Below are 23,709 nucleotides of genomic sequence, written 5' to 3'. Positions count from 1 at the left end.
GGGAGGAGGGAGGGTGCGGACACCCACCTGTCCCCATCTGGCCCGCCCCACCGCGGCCATCCCCCTGCCGCCGGCCGGCGGACTCTGCAGGTCTCTGCGGGTTTGGGGGAGGGGGGGCAGTCGTGACGGTTGTGCAGGAGTGGAGCTCCTGACCCCCTCCCCATCCCATCAGACTCTTCCCTCTGCAGGGCTGCATATCCTCCCGCCCAGACCCCCGCAGGGTTCCAAGGGCCACACCAGAGTGGGGGCCCACCCCATTCCCAAGTCTCTTGCCCCAAGGTGGGCATCTGCCTGCAGCAATGGCCTTATCTCCCCAGGTCTTGGGACCCGGGGTCCTGCTGGAGCTCTGCGTTGGAGGGTTTCACCCCACTTGTGGGGCCCGGAAGCCCCTGAGGTCACAGAGCCCAGCCGTCTGGTGGGGGAGAGCTCCGGTGGAGAGGTTCGAAAGCAGCAGTTGGACACCAGGGTCCGTCAGGAGCCACCCGGTCGCCCGGTGAGCGGGGGCTGCATGGGGAGGCCAGGGGGCTGGGGCAGGCCTTAAAGCCCAAGGGGGGCTACTTAGTGGATGCTGGAGACCACTAGTGGGAGCACCCCCACCTGCCCCATTCCAGGGCCCCTCCATGGTCATGGGGATCCCCTGCCCTCAGGGGACTAGAATGTGGAGGACTCAGTCCAACCTTGTTCAGCCTTCTGCCAACCGCCAGCCCTCTCCTCCCAAAGCAAGTGGTTCTACTCCAAATGGGGCTTCAGTAGGGCAACAGAGGCAGGAGGCAGCAGCTGAGTCGTCAGGGATTATGGTTCCCGGGTTCTCTCCACAGCCACCCTTCGTGGGCTTTTTGGGAACAGCTTAGTGCTTGCTCCTGCCTCAGTTTCCCCCTGCGCACTGATACGCTTGTTGTACTCCTTCCTGTCCTCGCTGAGGGTGGGGCCTTGGAAAAAGGTCCCAGGTCCCAAGCTCACCCACAAATGCCACCCACCCCCACCCCCTGTCCCTTTCAGCCACCAGGCCCCTCCTGCTTCCCAGAGGAAGGTTAGGAATGAAAGAGATTAATTGCAATTAATAATTAATTAATATCATGTGAATAATAATCACCCAGATGGAATATTCATTCAGCACGCCTCGGCTCCCCAGGAGCTGGAAGCTGAAAGTTAGGCAGGCCAACGGGGGCGATGGAGGGAGGGATGGTGAAGGCCTGGCAGAAGTAGGAGATGGAGAGGAGAGACTCAGAGGAGGCTGCAACTGAGGGCTGGGAAGTTGGGGCAGCTGGGGGTGGTGGGAGGTATGTTGGGTTGGGCAGAGGAGGAAGGAGGGGAACGGAGGCTAACGTTGCGGACATCTGTCAGACTGGCATCTGGCCCTGCCTAATGTACTTGGTTAAAAGCCCTTAGGGGGGGTGGAGGGGGCTGTGGGGGGTGCAGGGGGGGCACTCGGGAAATGGAATGGAGCAGGAAGGCAGCATGCATAATAGATGGACCATCACTCAGGGCAGTGCAGAGGGGGGAGGGGGTGCTTAATGGTCCTGAGCCGGCAGGCCTGGGTGGGATGAGGGTGGGGGCGATGGTGGGGATGTAGGAGGTGTCTTCAGCACCTGCCCAGGCTCCCTGGGAGGTGGTAGATGGGCAGTAGGGATGGTCCCAGGGCCAGAGAAGGGGTGTGGCCCTTAGATTGGCTTCCTTCCCTGGTATCCCCCCAACCTGTGAACTGTGCCCCCCAGAGCTATGTTGTCTGGGAGTTGACGGCCTGGCCTAACTTCCAGGACTCCTGGCTAGTGTTTCAGGGGATGTCCAGGTAGGAGGATGAGATGATGCTGCAGGTGGGGTCAGAGGACAGAAGGGAGGGAAAAGCTTAGGGCCAGGTAGGGAGGAAGAGGGGGTGCTCCGTCAGCCTAGTGCTTCCCGAAGGGGTGTATGCCCTGGGATATGGTGGTACCTGTGACACTGTGCAGAGAGCAGGATGGGTGTCATTAGACTGGATGGGCTGAGTGTGCAGAGAGGGGGATCTCTTTGGGGGTCATTCTGCTGGGTAAGTGGGTGGCATGTGTGCATGTTTGATGTATGTGAGTGACCAAGTCTGAATACGCCCAAGGGAGTGTCTGAGGAGGTGGGGGTGGAGGGTTCTGTGGATCTGTGAAGCAGTGGTCACCTCCAGTGGGGGTGGGGAGGTTTCTCTGGGATTGAGCCTTCCCAGGGACCTCACTGCAACCTCCCCAGGGGACTTACTCAACCTCAGTTTCCCCTGAGGTGGAATTCTCACAACTCTGTGAGGTAGGTAACTTTTGTCTGCCTATTTTGCAGATGCGCAAACTGCGGTTCAGACAGATTAGGTAATTTGCCCAAAGTCAATCAGATCTTAAGCAGTGGAGTAATTTTCTCCAAGGCTAGGTACTTCCCACAGCACCATTCTGCTTCCAGGGACTCTAGATTTTGGCACAGGGGACATGTCCCCAACCCCACCCAGTACAAGGTGAAAGGCCAAGGGAGACAAAAAGACATGTTCAGAATATTGTCCCCTGACCCGAAGGAGACTTTGCAACCCTCTACCTCCTACCTTGCACTTCTCCTTGGAGCACCTCTGGGCTGATGGTGAAGACAGTATGGCATTGAGTCCAAATATCCTAACAGGAAGTACCCCACCCGGGTGCTGTTAAGCTTTGTCTGAAGTTATTGCACTGGTTTGGGACCTGAGGCAGAGCAAGGTGATGGGTCAGCAGCAAGATCTCCATCTGCTGTGGGTCATGTGGCGAGTCTGGGGGCACATGCTGGCCGGTAGGGCCCAGATGGTGGGCCTGGGGGCTCACCTGCCCTGGCTTTGGGCTGGTCACAGCACCTTCCTGAGCCCATCCTAAAATCAGGATGATGATAACATTAATCTCAGCCCCACTCACGACCAGGAGGTGGTGACAGGAAAGGGCTTTGTGTGTGAGGACTCCTGGCTTTTGTGAGGGGGGAGGAGGAAGTGGGAAGATGGTCAGAAGGCGTTAGAAGCTAGAGAAATTACAATTCACTGGGCCCGTACTTGGGGCAGGCACTGTTCTGCCTTTAGGTGTATTAATGTATATCATCTTCATCACAATTCCAGGAGGTGGGGCTACTATTTCCGCTTCATAGATGGGGTAACAGGCACAGAGAGGTGAAGTAACTACCCCAGGTCACACAGCATTTCAGTAGCAGAGTCAAGATGGATACTCAGAGCAGCACTCTTAACCAGTGAACTCCCTGCCTCTTGCTCAGAGATATAGTGAAGGGGGGCACAGGGGACCCTTTGTCCTCTTTGCCACTGTTCTCAACACCTCACTTCTGTCCAGTTTGGAAGCAGGCTGTACCCAAAGCTCACAGAGGTGGGGGAGCGTCTGGAAACCTGTGGTCACAGTGAACCTGCAGCTGAGGGGTGAGGCAGGAGGACAAGCAGGACCACAGTGTACCCATTGGGCTGGTTGTTCACTGCACAAGAGTGCCAGGGCAAGTGGGCTGAATGAAATCAGTGGGCTCATGAAGCTGCATGCGTTCTGAGTGGACCCTTTTTCTAATCCATACAAAGCTGTCGTGTGGGGTGTGCCTGCCCATGGGAAACAGAACTCCTTCAGAACTAAGGAGAGGACAGGACGTGGGTAAGAGAATAGGGCAGGAAGGTGTCGGGTCTCAGGCCCAGGAGACAGACCCTCATCAGAGCCAGCTGGGGGAGGGGGCATCAGTCATTGGACTGAGCTCCTGTGAGAACCGCCCGGACCAGGATTTACTGGAGATGCCACCCTGGAAGCCCTCTGTTGAGGATGCATGCTACAGTGTTTGCGTTTTTTTCCTGCATAGGAGTGGGGGACAGTTGGGCCAGGCTTAGTCCCCATCCCTTGCAAGATGGCAGTCAGGGGCAAGGAGCCACAGGGTCTGTGTCTAGAACTCTAGAAGCCCACTAGAGCCAAGGCCACGCTGTGGTCTCTGCAGCCAAGGTTGCAGTGCTGTCCAGGGATGGGAGGCAGGAGGGGGTCCTGGGAGCGGGGCTGGTGGCTGGAAGCCTGGGCTAGAATTTGTGCTGGGCTCAGCTTGCTCCAGTGAGGGCTGTAAACTGAGCCCTGCCATGAGGTGGGCAGAGGGAGAGTTCACTCAGGAAGCTAAACTTCTACCCGAAAGGCTGCACACGTGGCTTTGGTATGGGACAACCTCAATGGGTCCCGGCTCCACTGCTTCTGACTGAGTGGCCTGGGCCAGCCGCTGATGCCTCCTGAATCCCACCTTCCCCATCCATAAAATGGGGATAATAGTAGTCTCGACTTCGCCCCAGCTGCTGCAAGGATCAGAGGAGATGACATGTGTACCAGTGTCCTGCCTAGGATCTGGCAAGACCAGATAGGTGTTCTGTGAGGCCTGCCCTCCCTCCTGAGTGTCGGGGCCAGGTGCTGGCATGAGGGCTTGGTGTCAGAAACTGGAACCAGGGCATTTTGGGGTTACCTGCCAGGCTCTGGGCGGGGTTCGGGGCGGGGGCAAAGTTGACAGGAGTCTTGAGGCCTCCCCAGCCAGACTCTGGCCTGTGGGTTCCACCTCCTTAAGCACCCCTGCTGGCTGCCTAGAGGGACCCAGCTGCCCAGAGTCTGTTCTCAGAGGGACTAATGACCCTGTAAGGTAGTGACTCCGTCCTCAAAAATTTAGGTCAGATCCCATTACCAAAAATTTGTCCAACTGTTCTCACTATCTGGAGCTCCCGCTGCCCTGCTGATAAGTGGAGCCTCATTGAATCTTGGGGCATATGGGGCTGGGGGAGCTGGCTGCTGGGGGGAGGGCATTTCTCCCAGATGGGGCCCAGCCTCTGAGTCCTCCCTATCTGCAGCCATCCAGCTCATGCAGTTTATCCAGTTCCTCAAAGCCCTCAAAGCTGGACCATTTACACTTCCTTCTTCATTTATTGTTATTGTTACTAATCTTTGTGACAATAACACGTTAAAAGGTGCTTTCGTTTAATCCTCATGACAACCCCATTTCACCAATGAAGTAACTGAGGCTCAGAGAGGTTAAGCAGCTGCCTCAGGACTCCTGGTGCCTTTCTATTCATCATGAGCTTTGAGCCCTTGCAGGGAAAAAGGCGGGTGTTGCCATGCTCCGGGGACTAACAGTTGCCCATGTGAAAAGCTGAATCAGGATGTGAAGAACTGCGTGCCTGAGAGCCCAGGAGTAGACGGGGCCAAAGCCTCTGTGGGTTGGTGGGTTCAGGCTTTGCCGATGAGGGTGAGGAGATGGTCGTAGGAGGAAATGCAGGTTTGGGGAAAGGGGTTCAGGGTAACTGTTAGAGGGCAGTGTCTGAACGCTCACATTTTCTAGGGCGCGTGGGAACTCTAAAGATCTTTAGTCTCCCCCTTCCTGAGCCTGATTCTTCAGCAGTGTCTTTGCCTCCTTCCCTCTGTACACCGTACCTAGTCAGGTCTGACACAAGGTGCAAGCAGGTGCCTGGGGAGTGGACAGGCCGGTGACAGGGTGGCCTGGGGGAGGGCACGGTCACCCCAGCCAGATGGCCACTGCTGCCATGGTAGACAGAAATTCCAGCCAGAGGGTGAGAATTGACCCTGTACCTCCCCAGCGTGACCCTGGGCCAGTCACCTCCAAGTGTCTTTCCCTGAGCCTTGATCTGGCATTTGTAAAGTGAGCACTAGATGTCCTGGGCGGGTTAAGATCAAATGAGCTGGAGCACGTGACAGCTGGGTGGCTGGGGAGCAAGAGGCGAGAGCGGGGCACATGGTCGAGGCCCGGCTGGCCAGTCGGTCACCAGCTGCCCTGAGCTGGGTGCAGAGGAGGGCAGGTGACAGAAAACAGGAGGGGCTCCCAAGGGAGGGGCTGGGGGTAATGGGAAAGGTCAGGGGCAGGTCAGGGGTAGGAGGCAGGCCAGGCAAGGAGCAGTTTGGCTTTGATAGAACACAGGCCTAAAGCTTGGCTTGGGGCGTGGAGGGTCTTAGGACTCTGGTGCCAACAGGAGCCCCCTCCTCAGGCGCCTGGGGTGCAGAGATCCTGGGGACTGAGGGGTTTGCCTGTCAACCTTCAGACATGGGGTGTCTCCCTGTGCTCCCACATAATCAGGCCAGGTTAGGCAAACCCACCCAGCTATCTGGTCTCCCTCCCTTCACTCCCACTGCCTTTGGTAGGTACAGGAAGTAAGAGGACAAAAGGGGGACAAAAAGGACCTGGTGTCTACTCTCCTATCAGTCCGGGCTTTCCCCGAGCGAGGGTCAGCTTTCTCTGCACAAAGAGGGGTGAGGCCAGATGGGTTAGCTCGCTGATTTCCTGAGTGGGGAAGATTCTGCAAGTGCTAGGGCCAACTCGCTAGAGTCCTCCAGGCCCAGGACGACCCCACCACACAAGCCAACCTCACAGCCTTGCCCCTGGGCTCATCTTACCCTTTTCAGTGGGATCTTCTGAGGCTCAGAGAGGTTGCTGGGTCATCCCTGAGGCTACACAGACTGAGAGAGTGGAATCAGGCTGCTCATTTGCATGGCCAATGTGGGGGTGGGGACAGGGGCTTATCAGTAGGGGGGTGTAGAAAGAACAAGCAAAATCAGACCTGAGGGCAGGGGAGTGCAGGCAGGGGATAGGCGGGAAAAGCAAAATTAGTCCAAGCCCAGGCAGGCGGGAAAAGCAAAATTAGTCCAAGCCCAGGCAGGGAGATGGATGGCAGGGATGGTCCCAGCTAAGGGTGGGGGGAGTATAGAGCTAGTCCAGGTTCAGGGACAGGGAGAGATCAGAGATGGTCTAGGCCAATGTGGCGAGAGGGAAACTGTGACTCCTTGTCCTTGAATTTTTATTTTGAGTCTGGTCAATGCTCTAGGGGCTCAGGACAGAGCTTGGAACCCCAGTCAGCCTGGAATGGGGTGAGTCAGTGTCCTTGGGGCTCAGAGGGCTATCTACCCAGGCTCTGGCCCTCTACCCCACCTCACCCGCTTTCCCAGGGCCTCTCATGGACACTGGGCCATTTTAAATCTTATCTCACCTTTGAGGTGAGAAGGCCCTGGAAACTGACTCTCTAGGCTTGAATCCCAGCTCTACCATATCTTAGCTGTGTGACCTTAGGCAAGTTAGCTGTCCTCTCTGTGCCTCGGTTTCTCCATCTATCAGATGGGGATAACAGTAGCATCTATCCCACTGGGTCATCATGAAGATCAATTATGATAGTACTTGTAAAGCATTTAGAGCAGTGCTGGGCACATCACCTTTCAGTAGAGAGTAGAAATCTAGGTGGTTGATGGAGCCGGCTAGCACCAGGCTGTGGGGTTTCGTGACACTGAGGCTCCTTTCCATCCTGCACCCTGCTCCCCCCAAAAGAAAGGCACAAACAAATTCCTCACATCTGCACAGCCCAGTGGTGGGACCCTCATCTGGGAGCCTGGATTTAAGTCTTCTTAAATGGACGGAGGTGGGAAGAAGGCTCCAGTCCTTCTTAGTCCTCTCCTGTGCTCCCTCATCTTTTTTAGGACCTGAAGCTTGGGATGGGGACATGGGAGCTGAGAAGGCCAACACCTCCTCAAGCCAAACTCTCCTGTCCCTTCTTTTGGGGTGGCTTTCCCTCCCTGCGACCCACCATAGTTGCTGGGCACCCAGGCCAGGGAGGGCAGCCATCTTGCTCAGGCCTAGTACGTTGCCACGACAACCTGGATCCTCCCAGCCCCACTGCAAAGGCCCCTTTGAAAAATTTATCAGGAAAACTTCCTTGTTTAAAAATTAAATGGGACTGAAATATTAAAGATGAGCTGCTTTGGGCGAGGCAGAGGGCGATGGACTTGGGGGTAGAGGAGCCAAGTTCTTTCTTCCCGACAGAATGGCATCTGCCCATGGCCGCAGCTTCCAGGGGCTTCACGATCAATTCCAACGCACTCTACCCCTGTCTGCAGAGTCCGAGGCCTCCTCTTTAAGTTGCGGCTGGGGCCAGGGTACAGGGATAGGAAGGAAGGCACCTGTTTTAGCAGGCTCCTGGAGTCACACTGCACCCCATCTCCTTTTTGGCCTTTTCGCATACTACTTCTTAGGGCCTCCCTTAAGTCCAACAGCAAGATGGGCCTGGCCTGAGGCATCGGGCGGGCCGAGCTGCCCCTCTCCATTCCTGCTGCTCCCGGAGACTGGCACCAGAGAGGCTGGGCTGGCACCTGCCCCCCTCGCTGCTCACTGTGCCCTGACCCTCACCCCTGGGAGAGGAACAGGGTCTTGGAGAAAGATGAGTTCATGTAAAGCATCTTCTCCCAAATCGATGGTCTCCAGCTGCTGGGCTGGGCCCTGCCCTCCCCAGGAGTTTCCGGAGTTTCCCGGATTCCCCAATTCCCACCTTCAGGCTTCCCCAGATTGACTCCCCTCTGCTCTTTCCCCACCCCCCAGCCTGTCCACCTTGCCCAGGTGAGTTTCGTCATCCCAGCCTTCGACTCCAACTTCACTCTGGACCTGGAGCTAAACCAGTGAGTGTGGTCTTGAGCCTAGGGGGAAGGGCTACAGGTGGGAGGGTGGGCAAGGCAGGGCCTGGAGGGTGGACTAGGCTGGGGCAGGGGACCCGGGTCTGAGCCAGGGAGGAGGGGGGACAAGCCTGGCTCATCCCCACCAGTGACCCCTCCTTCTTCCTCTCTGTCTCAGTCACCTGCTCTCCTCACAATATGTGGAACGCCATTTCAGCCGGGAGGGGAGAACCCAGCACAGCACCGTGAGTGCCTTCGGAAGGGGACAGGGGAGGTGGAATGAAGGGACAGGTGGCCATACCTTACACTTGGGATGGGCCTGGACCCTCCGGACCCTCCATCTCTCCCCACCTTGGAGGCTTTGAGGGTCGGAGTCGGGGTGGCATGTGGAATGGCACGGAGCCCTGAGCTCCCCTCACCTTTCTCCAGAGGCCTGACCCCAGCTAGCCTCTCTGCCTGGCATGGAGGCACTCAAGTACCCTTACTGCTCCATGCTCAGACATTCTGGGAGGGGCAGTGATGAAAATGCCCTCTTACTCAGCATCAAGCCCCTCGGACTTCTTGGCTGCCTGGGACACAAGGGTCCCAGCTGTGGAGGCCCAGCGGCCCAGGAAAGATGAATGAGTGTCTATAAATAGCCCCCCCCACCACCACCCAGCCTGTTCAGTAACTGGGGCACAAGTAATTCTGCAGGAAGCAGAGGGGAGGGGGTGCTGGTTCCCTCTGACCCATGAGCTGGGCTAGGAGAACATGTGCTGCTCACAGTTCCTCAGCCACAGACCACCCATCCAGGGGTGTCCATGGAGGTAGTGGTGTCTGTGAACAAACATTGTGTGAAATTGCATGTGCATGTTGGGGGTGAGCCCATAGCCTTCATCTGATTAAGTGAGCTAATCCATGGTAAATGCTTAGAACAGTGTGTAGCACATAGTAGGTGCCATATGAATGCTAGCTATTCTTCTCAAAGGAGCCTGGGATCCCTGCACCAGACCCAACAAATGGTTAAGAACCACTAATGCAGTCCAATGTCCTCATTTTCTAAGTGAGGTGGAGGAGGTCCAGAGAGGGCTAGGAACTTCCCCAGGGTAAAACAGCAAATTAGGAGCACAATCAGAGTAAAGCCAGGCTGCAGATTTCCAGGTGTACCCAGGACTGCAGCCACCTGCCTATGGGGTGACCTCAGAGGCCCTCACCCATCATGCTGCCTTCATGCTGTTGTGTGGGGCATGTTTGCTCACATTCTGCTGTTCCTCCAGAGGGCTGGAGACCACTGCTACTACCAGGGGAAGCTCCGAGGGAACCCCCGCTCCTTTGTTGCCCTCTCCACCTGCCAGGGGCTGCAGTGAGTATGGGGAGGGGCTGGACGGCTGGGAAAAGCCTCCAGCCCCAGGCCTGGGGACTGTGGGAAGCACCTCTTTTTCTGCAGTGGGGTCTTCTCTGATGGAAACTTCACCTACATCGTGGAGCCGCGAGAGGTGGCTGGGCCTCGGGAAGCCACCCAGGTGAGCCTTCATGGTCCCCTCTGACAGTCCTGCTCATCCTGATGGCTGTCACTGCCTCCTCCTCCTCCCTTGGTAACCTCAGCCTCACTGCCCTCCTCAGTGACCCCAGCTCTGGTTCCCTCCCCTTGTGCCCCCAGCTCCAATGTCCCCCCTGTCCCCCAAGTAACCTCTCATTGGGCTCCAGTGTCCTTTGCCCCTATCTCTCAGGGCGCCCCCAGATCTTGACCCCGGAATCTGAGCATCTGGGAGATCAGATCCGACATGGGAGCTCTGGGCAGTTCTGGGTCATCCTGGGGTGGGGTGGGGGGAAGGACTGGAGCCGTTCCTCCCATAGCTGGTCTCAGAACACACCTGATAAGCTCCCCAAGAACTAACTTCCCCTCGTTGCAGGGACCCCTTCCCCACCTCATTTATCGGACCCCTCTCCTCCCAGCCCCTCTCGGATGCAGGGAACCAGGTAAGGGAGGGAAAGTGGGACTGTGGGGAGGGGGGGCTGGTTGTACCCCTCCCTCACCTGCCCTTTTCCAAACCAGGCTGCCTGTTCACTGCCCCTGTCCATTCTGCTCCTCTGAATCGGCCGAGGCTGAGAAGGAAAAGGCAGGTACGGGGCCCGCACAGACCTCGGGCTGCAGAGACCTCAGGCTGTGGTCCAGAGCAGGAGGACACCCCCATCCATGGCTGGGGCAAAGGAAGGAAGGCTCTAACGGATGTGGCTGGGGGCCAGGGAACCATCTCTGGGAGGAAGCACCCCACCCTATTCCCTGATGCTGATGTCTACATATGTCCCCATGGTGGGCTAACAGGAGCTGCCTACCCTAGTACCAAGGCTGGGGAGGGATGGGACACCCGCCAGTGAGGGGCTGGCAGTGTTCCTGGCTGGAGTCCGTCCCCCCCAATCTGCCCACGGCTTGGCCACAATGCCAGGCATGGAGGGGACTGATTCCAAGTGCTCACCCACCCCCCAGGTCCGCCGGGGCCACCCTACAGTGCACAGTGAGACGAAGTACGTGGAGCTGATTGTTATCAATGACCACCAGCTGGTAAGTTCCCAGGCGAGGGGCGACTCTGGGAGGAGAGGCTGGAAGCAGCCTTGCCCCCTACCCATTCTTCTCCCAGTTTGAGCAGATGCGACAGTCGGTGGTCCTCACCAGCAACTTTGCCAAGTCTGTGGTGAACCTGGCAGATGTGGTGAGCAGCCCTCCCTTCTTCTCCCTCTCCCCCCAAGCTCCCACCCAGCCACACACATCCTTGGGGTGAGCTCTTGAGGGCACTATCAGCCACTGACCCCCACTTCCTAGAGGTATAGACTCCAGCCCTATCCCCCCACACCTACTCCCACCCTCCAGCCTTCTCCCCATCTTCTCCCATTCGGGCCCAGATGTACAAGGAGCAGCTCAATACCCGAATCGTGCTGGTTGCCATGGAAACGTGGGCAGATGGGGACAAGATCAAGGTGCAGGATGACCTTCTAGAGACCCTGGCCCGGCTCATGGTCTACCGGCGGGAAGGCCTGCCTGAGCCCAGCGATGCCACCCACCTCTTCTCGTGAGCCCCCCACCCCATGCATCCTGCCAGCCTCTGCAGGGTTATTGAACACCTGCTCTGCGTCAGGTGCTCTCAGGGTTTGGGACTGGGCTTACCTTGCACCTGCCCCCAGCCACTTGCCAGAGGCTGGGCATCCTCCCCTGCATTGTAAGCTGATGCTCCTTTCCCCCCAGTCACCTGTGCCACCACCTCTGCCCATCACCTCCCCTTTGTCCCCTCTTCTCCTTTCAAACTGCCCCAGCATCCCTTTCTCATAGGGGAAAAAAATATCTGATACAAGGTCCTTGCAATTAGAGATAATCTAATAGGAACCTGTCATTTAACTTATGGGCAAATGAACCCAAAGAATGGAAGACGCTTGCCTGAGGTCACACAGGCTGATGTGAAGGGCAGTACTCACCTCCCCAAGGAAGGGCTGTAGTGGGGGAGGCTCCCATCTCCCCTCACAGCCCAGGGGAGCCACTATGGGTAGAGCAGGAGGTTTTCCTGACAACCCTTTCCCTTCCAGGGGCAGGACTTTCCAGAGCACCAGTAGCGGGGCTGCCTATGTGGGGGGCATCTGCTCTCTGTCCAGGGGTGGGGGTGTGAACGAGGTGAGCAGTGTCGGGGCATGGCTGGGGTGGGGTCGAGAGGGGCTGTTCCTTTTGGAAGGATGTAGACATCGTTGTGTTCCATCTTCCCCACCCCAAGTACGACAACATGGGGGCCATGGCGGTGACCCTGGCCCAGACGCTGGGGCAGAACCTGGGCATGATGTGGAATAAACACCGGAGCTCAGCAGGTATCAGTAAAGACACCATGTGGCCCCACAACCAACCCAGACTCATACCCAGCAGCTCCAGAAGAGAAGGGGGTGTCTGTGGGAGGGGGTGGTCACCTACTCTCCCTTATATCCACCTGGCTCACCTCTCAGGGGACTGCAAGTGTCCGGACAACTGGCTAGGCTGCATCATGGAGGATACTGGGTGAGTTCTTGGGGACAAATGGGGGGAGGATTTGGGTGAGGAGAGTCCCAGAGCAAGCACTGGCAGTCTGGACCCGGTGGCCCCCAGAGGCCCAGCTCTCAGAATTCCAAGAAGCCTGGTTTTCTGCGGGACTCTGCACAGGGTGACCCGGATTCCCCGGCGGGACGCCCAAACTGACAAGACTGTCGTGCACACTGTCGCCACTGGGCGCCGCCAAAGCCCCGTTTGGAGGCACCTTCCCTCCTTAGCACTCCAACCTCTGACTCTCGGAGTCCTGAGGTTGCAGGAAGGGGACCAGAGCGACGTCCCCAGCTCACTCCTGCTTGATGGGCAGGCAAGAGGATTCTTGTGCAGTCTCCGGGCACATAGATCCTCAGCCTCCTCGACGGGGTGCCCGAGTCCCTGGTGAAGCCATCCCCAATCTTGAGAAGGGACGAGAAAGTGGACTGGAGGGGAGAGCGCGCGGGCCGGGACCCAGCGGCATCGTCCCCTCACCCCTACCCAGGTTCTACCTGCCCCGCAAGTTCTCGCGCTGCAGCATCGACGAGTACAACCAGTTTCTGCAGGAGGGCGGCGGGAGCTGCCTTTTCAACAAGCCCCTCAAGGTACCAGACCCAAGGCGTGGAATCTGGGAACAGAGCTTGGGTCGGGTTTGGGTCAGACTCCCGACACTCCTTCTCCATCCAGCTCCTGGACCCCCCTGAGTGCGGAAATGGCTTTGTGGAGGCGGGGGAGGAGTGCGACTGCGGCTCGGTGCAGGTGAGCGACCAGTGCCAGGTGGGGACAGGGGACACGGAGGTGTGCGCGAGGGAGAGTCTGGATGGGGACGGTCGGGGCCCACCCGCCTCCCTCCCCTTCTTCCCGCGTCCCTCAGGAGTGCAGCCGCGCGGGCGGGAACTGTTGCAAGAAATGCACCCTGACTCACGATGCCATGTGCAGCGATGGGCTCTGCTGTCGCCGCTGCAAGGTGAGAGCGACCCGCTGCTGGAGCGGGCAGGAAGCGGGACCAAGAGAGATCCAACTGCTTGTGATCTGATAAGGGGCGGGGTTTAGGGAAGGGGAGTCGTTGGAGGCAGAGCAAATCTGGAGGGGCAGGGCTTGATGCGATGAAAGCGCCGATGAGGAAGAGAAGGGCGGGGCTACGAGGAGTGGGGCGGGGCACTGCAGAGAAGTGGTGGAAGGTGTGGAACCGAGAGCTGGCCGGGGAGCGTTGTCTGAGTGCGCAAAGAGCCGCCAGGGTCCGAGCCGATGGCGGGGCAGGGCCGAAGAGGCAGGAGGGCATGGGGTCCGAGGTCCCTGCCTGAGCCCTGAAACGCATCCCTTCCTCAGTACGAACCGCGGGGTGTGTCCTGTCGAGAGGCCGTGAACGAGTGCGACATCGCAGAGACCTGCACCGGGGACTCGAGCCAGGTCCGCCCCGCCCGGCCGCCCTAGGGAGCCAGGGGCGAGGCAATCCCTATCCCTATGGTTTGGACTCAGCTGGGCTAGCACTGTTCTCTACGTCCCTCCGCTGCTGGCGCCCCCGAAAACGATCAGCCTCAGTTTCCTCATGTGAGAATGGGGTTGTTCGTGCCTCCTGGCTTTGCTCCTTCAGTCGTACACCTGTATTTATAGCCTGGCTGGTGTCCCCAGCACTTGGCACAGTGCCTGGTGTGTGCTAGAGATCAGAGTGGATGATAATATTAGTAAACATCGCTTAAGTTCTTGTTACATGCTGGGCATTTAGTTCTCCCAGCCCTGTGAAGGAGGCGCAGGAAATGGAGACAGGAGAGGCTATGGGATGTGCCAGCCTGCGGGGTCTGAATTCCAGTTCAGGTCTCCTGTCCTTGACACGGAAGAGGTCTGAACATGAGACCCTACATGGGGTGCATTTGGCATCCCTTCATTCTGTCTTGGAGCCAGCCTCAGCTCTCAGTCCTGGCGCTGCTCTGCTCAGTCCAGCTCCTCTCTCCACAGTGTCCCCCTAACCTTCACAAGCTGGATGGTTACTACTGTGATCATGAACAGGTACGATGGGATAGGGGCTCTTCCCCCTCAAGGCTTCTGGCTCAGTACAGTCTATTGTCTCCACTCGGGCCAGTCAGTGTGTCAGCCCCTTGTCTCCTGTTTGTCCCTTAGGGCCGCTGCTATGGAGGTCGCTGCAAAACCCGGGACCGGCAGTGCCAAGCCCTTTGGGGCCATGGTGAGTCCCCATGGGGTGGGAGAGGGGACTCTGGAGGACCCAGAATCGAGAGGCTGGGAGGGGGCAGGTTCTGGCTAAACGGGTCCTCCACCAAATATGTGGCTCCCCAAGCTCTCAGGGACCCAGCCGGACTGGGGGTCAGCCAGAGTGTTAGAGGTGCAGACCTGAGGTCCTGGGGTGGGTTCTGGGGTGACACGTGGCATCATCTCCTTACAGTTGCTGCTGATCGCTTCTGCTATGAGAAGCTGAACGTGGAGGGAACAGAGCGTGGGAACTGCGGGCGCAAGGGGTCAGGCTGGGTCCAGTGTAATAAACAGTGAGTTGCCAAGGCTCCTGGTTGGGCCTCCCCAGCTCTGGGGCCAGGAGGGTTTTTTTCAGAGATGGAGCAGCATGTTCTTCTAGGCTGTGCCTGTGAGTGCTGATGGGAGAATATGTGGAAAATCAGGGTGTGGGGAAAGAGCAGATTCAAGTACTCAGACTTGGGCTCACTGCTTCTGTGCTGCCCCAACAGGGATGTGCTTTGTGGCTTCCTACTCTGCGTCAACATCTCTGGAGCTCCTCGGCTGGGGGACCTAGGAGGAGACATCAGCAGTGTCACCTTCTACCACCAGGGCAAGGAGCTGGACTGCAGGTGTTGGCTGGGACCATGGCTGGGGAAGGGGAGGTGGCAGCTGTGATGGAGTGGGGGGCATGGGCGAAGGCCAGCTGTCCCGTTTCCCCAGGGGTGGCCACGTGCAGCTGGCTGATGGCTCAGACCTGAGCTATGTGGAGGACGGCACTGCCTGTGGGCCCAACATGCTGTGCCGGGATCATCGCTGCCTGCCAGCCTCTGCCTTCAACTTCAGCACCTGCCCAGGCAGTGGGGAGCGCCGCGTCTGCTCCCACCACGGGGTAGATGCCTGAAGTCCGGGGACGGTGGGAGGGGCTTACAAGAGGGGCCAGGGCCCTGCTCACCTCAACTGCCCCCCACACACACACACCTCTAGGTCTGCAGCAATGACGGGAAGTGCATCTGTCAGCCAGACTGGACAGGCAAAGACTGCAGTATCCACAACCCCCTGCCCACGTCTCTGCCCACTGGGGAGACGGAGCGATATAAAGGTAAGGCTGGTGCTGGCCGGGGTGTGGGGCTCTGTCTTTCTCATTCTCCATGCCTAGCCCTGCCAACTGAGCCCTGCCCTCCTCCCCAGGTCCCAGCGGCACCAACATCATCATTGGCTCCATCGCCGGGGCTGTCCTGGTTGCGGCCATCGTCCTGGGCGGCACGGGCTGGGGATTTAAGTAAGAGACACACATGCTCCCTACACCCCCCTGGTGTCCTCGGGGATGATCAGAACTCCAGGATGTTGATGCTGAGGGGGCCTCCCTGCGAGATTAGCTACACCAGAGATCCAGGAGATTTTACATTAATAATGCTGATTTCCAGCTTCTCTTGAAAAATGAGAAGACTGGGCCGCACTGTGCCTCAGTGTGATCCAGCACCGCCAGAGAGGAGCTGGGCAGGGTTGCCCGAGACAGGGCCTGCAGCCTCCCTCCCTAGAACTCACCCCTCCTACGCTGTTCTGTGGGCTTCTGAGTGTGTGGCCCTGGAACTGGTCTAATCCCCTCAGTGTGCAAACAAGGGACCTGAGGCCCAGGATCACGCAGTGAATTAGTTGCAGAGTCAGAACTCAAACCCAGGTATCTCTCCCTGGGCCTGTCATCAGCATCTAGGCCACGGGGCCCCTGGCCTATCTCTGGGGCAAGGGGCCTCATGGGGACCAAAGGCCCTTTCCTGAGAGAAGGGGACAGTCACAGATGGCTCCTTTCCCTTTTCTCTTTGTCCTCTCCTTGGCTCCTGAAGAAACATCCGCCGAGGAAGGTACGACCCGACCCAGCAGGGGGCAGTGTGACGCCGCATCACCCCTCCCGCTGTACCTGTCTCCATCTCATTTGCCACCTCACATTCTGTTGATGGGGAGCTTGGAGCTGATTTCCCCATCCCCCACTGTCACTGCTGTCACCACAGGGGTGGGGGAACCCTGTCCGGGAAGAAAGTCCTCAGCTTGCCCTTGCTACTGCCTCTTGCCCACCCATCCGTCCCCTTAGGCCTTGGTCCATTTGCGCCTGCCCTTCCTGTGGCTGGACCACCCCTGGCAAAGGTAGGCCCTGGAGCTGTGCCCCCTACAGCCCTCATCTCCTGGGAAGGGATCCTACCTCTGCATCCCATCTGTTTCGTCTTTCATGTCACCGCTGCCTGACCTCCTGCCAGATCCCCTCCCTGGCCAGCCTGGGACTTGCCGCTTCCAGGGCCCAGCACGGACCTCTCAGGGCCTGGCTTGGGGGCTCTCCCTCTGGGCCCTGTCTCATATCCTCCCCTGATGCCCCCTCTCCGTTCCAGGTCTGGAGGGGCCTAAGTGCCACCCCCCTCCCTCCGAGCCTGGCGCCCACATCTCCGCCCTGAACCACAAGGCTGCCCCTGCCCAGCCACAGAGGGAGGCACCATGCAATGTCTTCTGGCCTAAGCCTTTTGACTCTTGGCCCCACAGGGGTTTGGGTGGGGGACTGTGACCCTGCCCTTTGCACCACCAGCGTGGACCAGGCCTGGGGCATTTCTCATGGTCCCCCACCCCACCTCATGCGGCTTTGGCCTTGCACACCAACTCTCCCTGTGTGAATGTAGCTTCCATCATCACAGATTGCCACAGCTCAAGTGGTAGGGAGAGACCTAAAGGGATGCCCCGATGGGCATGGCCTGGGATGGCCCCTCCTCAAAACCAGGCAGCTGGGACCAGAGTTTTAAGCTCTCTGGGACTTAGGGGGAGGGGGCGGACATCTACAGCTTTTTTCTTTCTTTTTTTTTTTTTAACTTATTCTTAACTGATGAATGTAACTCTGGGGATGCTGGAGCCAGGGCAGTTGTGGGGATGTTTTGACATTTGCAGAAGGGACTAGAGGAACTGAGGCATGGCCATCCCCCGGGCCCTCCCCCGGGATGACCACCCCTGGAACCCTCTCACTGAACACAGCCGTCCCCCAGCCAGGCAGGGGCCTGCATCCTTGCTTGCTTCCTCCTCCTCGCCCTGCTGAGCTTGGAGAGAAGTTCGAGTGCTGATTCAAACCAAAGCTGCCTGTCCCGTGCCCAAGGCTAGGTTATGGGTGCGGCGACCACACGTCCCAGGTTGTCTTCAGTTCTAAAATGACCATCCTGCTGTCCTTGCCAGGACGCATGTATCTGGGGGTCTAAAAATACAGTCCCTGAAACAAAATGGCACATTCCCCCTTTCAAGAAAGGTGAATCTGGGGCTGACTCAGGGTTTAGGTGCCCCCCTGGCATGGCCTAGAGGTCCCAAGCTGGGCCATGCTTCCCAGGGAGGACTCTCCAAAGTAGGGAAGGCCAGAGGTGGCCCAGTGCCTGGAGGGTTAGGGGCTCTGCCTGTGATGTGCATGAGGAGGCAGGACAAGGCAGGTCTCATGTGTAGTTCTCAGCTTCTAGAAAAGTCTTCAAGGCCCTGTCAAACCTTACCCGTTACCCCTATCCCAGGGCCGAGTTTACAGTTTTCCCATTATGTCCTCTGATCCCCACTGCAGTCAAGCCTGAGAGATAGGCTAAGGCTGGGCAGAATTCCTCAGTCCTCCCACAAACACAGTCCTGCCCATAGCCTGTCCTCATGACCCTTGCTTGGGACAGAGGAGCCCTGGCTCCTTGACTGCTGAAGAGTAGCTGGCATGGGCAAGATGGGGGTCAGGCTACCTAAGGATGAAAGCCACAAATGAATGGAGCCCCTCTCCCCAGGGATCCCCCACCCAGGTTCAGCAGGGGTTTCTGCACACCCCAGGGCCTTTGAGCTGCCTGTTTCAGTCCCTCTGCTTCTGGGGCATCTTTGAGGAGGAATCATGGAGGAGATGGCTCCCTGTTTATCTGCACTACCCCTCAGGGCAAAATGGGGACTGAAACCCATTGACATCCTTTTGGAGGGCTCCACCTGGCTACAGTGAGGTCCTCAATGCTGAGCTCCAGCTGTCACTGCCCAAGCGGGGCGGGGGGGAGGGGGAGGGAAGAGATGGGTGGAGTACCACTCTGGCCAGTCCTCCACCAGACCCCCCAAGCTAGGGCAGGGTTAGGAGGACAAGAGCTGGGTTTTGCACTATTGCTGCAATACCTTATGGCGCCCTCTGGTGGTACACGTACGCACAAGTGGCGATGCATCTGGCTCAAGCATTTGGATCCACATCTCTGCACAAATGTGAATACCTCTGCACGCATGGACATGGCTGTGTGTGCGCTCGTGAGGGTGGGGGTGTGGAGAACTCGAGATTTCCTGTGACCAGGCCACTTGGCCCCCAGCTGTCTGCATCCTCCTGCCCTCCCCCTGGCAGCACCCAGGGATGACTGGAGGCTGCATTGGCTTGGTCCTGGAACTGGCTCCATACAGCATCCTGTAAATATGTCATCTGGGGGCTTGGGGTGGGGAGGCAGGGACAAGAACATCAATTAAAGATCATGTCTGGGGGCTCACACCAACCTGTGTATCTCCTTTCTGTAAGTGACAGCACTGTGACTGGAGAACCCTTCCCTGTCCTTGGCCCTGGAGAGAACGTGATGATGGGGTCACTGAAGGCAGAACTGAGCTTTGGGCGTAGTGTTCCATTCATTGCCAGGAAATGGGCGCTGAGTGGGTGGAGGGCCCGGCCCTTCCGCTTTCTCTGATCTCCCAACAAAGCAGAGGGGAGGTGAGATGGAAAGCGGCTTACTAAAAGGCAGAAGACCCGCTTCCGTTTTATGGTTGAAGCCAGAGAGGCCACTCCTCACCTCCCAAGCGATTCCAGGTTGGATAAAACCGCTAATCTGGTCCCCGGGGCACTGTGCTCTGCCCCCTCCCCCCAGAGAGATTTGTTCTTTTCCCACCTCGGCTTCCTCCTGATGCGTCTGGGGCAGGAAGGAGTTGAGCAAGGCTGAGAGCTCCGCCCCGCTTGGAGGCCCATGTTGAGCCAGATAGATATGATTCCTATCTCCCCCTCCCTGGTGCTTTGGGCCTGGGGGTATGTGGCTCTGGGAGTCCTGCTAGTTCAGGGGAGAGATAAGTGGGAAAGCTGGGGACGGGGAATGAAGGAATGAAAGGATAAGAGGAGATACTGGGAGCACGAAATAGCAGCGGGCGGAATGAATCCTGTCCACTGGCAGCTCCAGGGTCATAGCCCCATTCCCATTCAAGGTGGCAGGACCACCTTGGTTCACATGCAGAGTGTAGGTTGCTGGGCAGTGCCCTGGCTCTGGCATCTCAATCGCCCAGGACATCTGGAACGTCTCCCCCACTGCAGACAGTCAGCTTCTTCCCATTCCACTCAAGGAGGAGGCAGCCCAGCTAGAATCACTCTCACCCATCAGTCATGACCTGAAGTCTAGGCTTAGGCGGGAAAACCCTATTTTCAACTTTCCTCATTGCCCCTGCCTGTCAACTCCTCCACCCCCATGCTTACCCCTCATCGGCGCCCAGTCTCATGACCTTCAAACTCAGTCTGATGTGTCATACCGCGGACCCTTAGGTAGTGAAAAGTGTGGCTTTTGGTAGGCAAATGGCAGAGGGCACAGGTGAGGCTCAGCACTCGTGGCTTTTGAAGGTCAGTGCCCTGTTACTCTTGACACCTGTCTCAGCCTTAGGCTGAACTCTGCAGCCACAGGTGTTACCTGCCCAAAGGACAGCCCTCTGGTGCTAGCGCTCCTCCCATCTGCCCAGGCAGAGGGCTCTGTAGGCTCAGATGGAACATCAGATCTGGTTCAGATACTCTGCAAAAGTACTTTGGCTTCAGAACATGTCACAGGCAGTGCTGGCAGAGAGGTTCCCAAAGAGTGTGAAACCAGAACTTTGAGGTTTGCTGCAAAGAACACTTATTGCAAGAATTCACAGGTACCTTTTTTTACAAAGGTAGAAAATCCTTTGATAAGGTCATTACTCCAGGCTGTTTCTTCCTAAACCAGAGCTTGTCTGGTGAGGATTTCTGGATGGATCATGGGTACAAATTCCAAGCGCAGTTCCATTTGTTCAGGCTGATGTGTGGGCCCCCTGGGTGCCCTCATGAGTTAAAGGCAGCCAGGATGGAGAGCTGGGGTCATTAAGCCCACTTTGCCCCTTGCAGGCGCTCAGAGTCCACTTGAGTTGAAGAAGTGACAATACATTCCTTATGGCCCACGCCCATGTCTAGACCTGTGCTGTCCAATAGAACAGAATGTGGCCCACGAATGCAAGATACACATGTAATTGTAAATTTTCTAATAGTCCCATTACAAAAGGAAACAGGTAACGTTATTAGTAATACATTTTTTGAAATCACCCATATCCCAAATCAACATAAAATAATCATTGAGATGTTACATTGGTTTTTTTGTTTGGGGGATTTTTTTTTTCCCACAAAGTCTTTGAAATCAGGAGTGTATTTTGCACTTGAAGCACATCTCAGTTTGGACTAGTCACATTTCAAGTGCTCAGTAGCCACAGGTAGTTGATGGCTACCATATTGGATAGCGTAGGTCTAGACTAGCAGTTCTCAGTCTGTGGGTCGCGACCCCTTTGGGGGTCGAACGACCCTTTCACAGGGGTCGCCTAAGACCATCGGAAAACAAAAAGATATTTACATTATGATTCATAACAGTAGCAAAATTACAGTTACAGAGTAGCAACGAAAATAATTTTATGGTTGGGGGTCACCACAACATGAGGAACTGTATTAAGGGGTCGCGGCATTAGGAAGGTTGAGAACCGCTGGTCTAGACACTAACTGATGCTATTAATTACCATTATCTAAACCCAGGACACTGAAATAAGGTAAAGACAAAAGGGAAGTCACAAACTACAGCAGAAAAGATTTGGATCAGCTGCAGCGAAAAGACCTCATTTAAAGGCAGAGGGAATTGGTGTGCCTTTCTAGAAGGCAAGCTAGGAGCTAGGATGACTTTGGCAGAGAGGTTCCCAAAGAGTGTGGAACCAGAACTTGACCTAGTGAGAGACATAGATGTGCCCTGCCCTGAAAGCGTCTCTGGTCCCCCAGAAACTTGCTGTAGATAAAGTAAGATTTCAACCAACTTTTTCAGAAGGTCAACAGGAGAACAGAGGAAGCCCCTGGTGCTAGGAAGCCTCTTCCTGCCAAAAGGACTTTGTGGGCAAGTCAGTAACGGCTTGAGCTTCAACTTTTGGCCGTTGAAGGGGGAAGATTCTCCTTTTGGGGGAAACCACAGATATATTTAAGGGCTTGAGATCTGCACACCATTTCACACAGGTCCCTGAGGACTTGTCCCCAAACCCAGAAACCCTTGACACCCCTGACCTCGGCTCTAGCACTCATGGGGGTCTCTTCAGGCTTTCTGGTGTTGAAAGTAAAGTCTAGAAGTACATGTAGGTTAGTGCCATGACTCAGACTACTGCTACGATGTCATTTAAGAGGCCTAAGAGATTACAACCTCCAGACCATCCCTGGTGACAACTGAAACGTGCACTGGCAGCCCGTGCAATGATGCAGACGTGCTCAGGAGGGCCCACCATCATCTGAACCTTTGGAACAGAAGTGTCTCCGTGCTCCATGACATCGATGAGCCCATGAAGTCATGAATAATAACATCTTCCCTGCAGAGAGCTGGCAAGAGCCTTCCACTCAGCCACACGCTGCATTCCAGGTCAGCTATTTATAAGGTGACAAGGTGCCACTCAGCCCCCAGAATGCTGACAGAACACACCTAATGCTTGACTACCCTTTGCTCTTGCACAAAGCTCTTCATATGGTCCATCTGACCACGAATGGAGACCAAGCCTGACCCACCCCCTGCATGAAGGGACAAGGATGACACTGTCCAGTATACTCCCTGGCTCCATGCTGCCTCCAGGGCAGCCCCAGCCGCTGTGCTCCATCCTGGAGCGCCCACTGCCTTCTCGGGCAGTGCTTCAGTTGGGCTCTGAAGTGTTAACTGCTGTTCCCCCCACCCCCGGTCCGACCCCTCGTGCACAGTCCTGGCCTTCCGCCACCTGAACCCTTGCCCACTTGGCAGTCTAAGGCTTCCTGACAAGTGTCTGACCGGCTGCCAATCTTTATTCTCCCCAAGAGCCGTCTGCTTCTCCCTGGCAGCTGTAGTGCCCACTTGGGTTTAAAAATAACTCACTGTCTGCCTTTCTCCAGCCTGACCCCAGTAACTCCCTCCAGGTTGAGCCTGATCTTGGCTGCCTCTGAAAATAAGGTGCCACCATCATTCCAGAGGCCACCCCAGGAATATGTCCCAGGGTCTCCACAGAGCATAGACTGTATAAAGTTTGCCCCAGGAAACTCTGTTTTGTCATGAGGCACCTGCCACTTCTCTAATCTGAGGCTCATTCCTGGGTTGAGGATTTAAGCACAAGAACGGGGTGGTGGGAGGCAGGGCTGATCCTAGGGCGAGAGAGACTCCCAGGGGTGCCTAGACTGACGTCATTACCAAACTGCAGTCTCCAACCTCAAATCGGTGCTCACAGCAATGGCTTAGACACACCTGCATTTACCTGGCTGGTGATTCCCCTCTCCCCACCATTTAATTCTACCTCCTTTGCTCCCTAGAAAACTCACCCTATCCTATCCCTTCTCACCCAGATAACCTCTCTGCTCAGTCTGAAACCCTCTTAAGACCGGGGCAGCACCCCATTTGCATTTTTAAATTACATTTTTTGGGGTTACATTAATTAATAACATTACATAAGTTTCATGTGTACAATTCTATAATATGTCACCTGTATACTACATTGTGTGCTCACCACCCATTGTCCCACTTGCATTCTTACTGGTGCTCTTGGGTACTTCCCCCAAGGGTCAATCCCTCCCCTTTACACTGAACCCCAACCTCTCCTACCTTCTGAAGACATCATCCAGCCTCTCCTTGCCATGTCCTTCCCATAACCCAGAATGTTTCCAGCCTTAAAAACAAAAACTGCACCCTGGCCACCCGCCCCACATCTTCACAGCTATGTTTCTTTATAGAATTGCCTGCTCCCACCATCACATTTCCTCACCATTCATCCAGCCCTTGGAGCAAACGCTGGAGGTTGCCAACTCCAAATCCATCTCCTTCTCCATCCCATCATCTGGATCCTGACAACAGCTAGCCCCAC

General features: G+C 56.6%; 1 protein-coding gene across 1 annotated transcript; it reads left to right on the top strand.

The window, feature by feature from the left end:
* Positions 1–9,837: 9,837 nt before the first annotated feature.
* ADAM11 (ADAM metallopeptidase domain 11) lies at positions 9,838–19,109 on the top strand. Its single transcript, XM_019665687.1, has 21 exons — positions 9,838–9,913; positions 10,304–10,370; positions 10,447–10,510; positions 10,879–10,953; positions 11,030–11,101; positions 11,292–11,458; positions 11,967–12,051; positions 12,149–12,239; positions 12,372–12,423; positions 12,929–13,028; positions 13,111–13,182; positions 13,298–13,390; positions 13,753–13,833; positions 14,380–14,430; positions 14,542–14,605; positions 14,822–14,921; positions 15,117–15,236; positions 15,328–15,496; positions 15,592–15,706; positions 15,796–15,886; positions 16,449–19,109. The coding sequence occupies exons 2-21, from the start codon at positions 10,357–10,359 to the stop codon at positions 16,495–16,497; spliced, it is 1,725 nt and encodes a 574-aa protein (XP_019521232.1). The 5' UTR covers positions 9,838–9,913; positions 10,304–10,356; the 3' UTR covers positions 16,498–19,109.
* Positions 19,110–23,709: the final 4,600 nt, after the last annotated feature.

This window comes from Hipposideros armiger, unplaced genomic scaffold (genome assembly GCF_001890085.2).
Source record: "Hipposideros armiger isolate ML-2016 unplaced genomic scaffold, ASM189008v1 scaffold_447, whole genome shotgun sequence".
Classification (NCBI taxonomy): Eukaryota; Metazoa; Chordata; class Mammalia; order Chiroptera; family Hipposideridae; genus Hipposideros; species Hipposideros armiger.
This window is presented reverse-complemented; position numbering and strand designations above follow the sequence as displayed.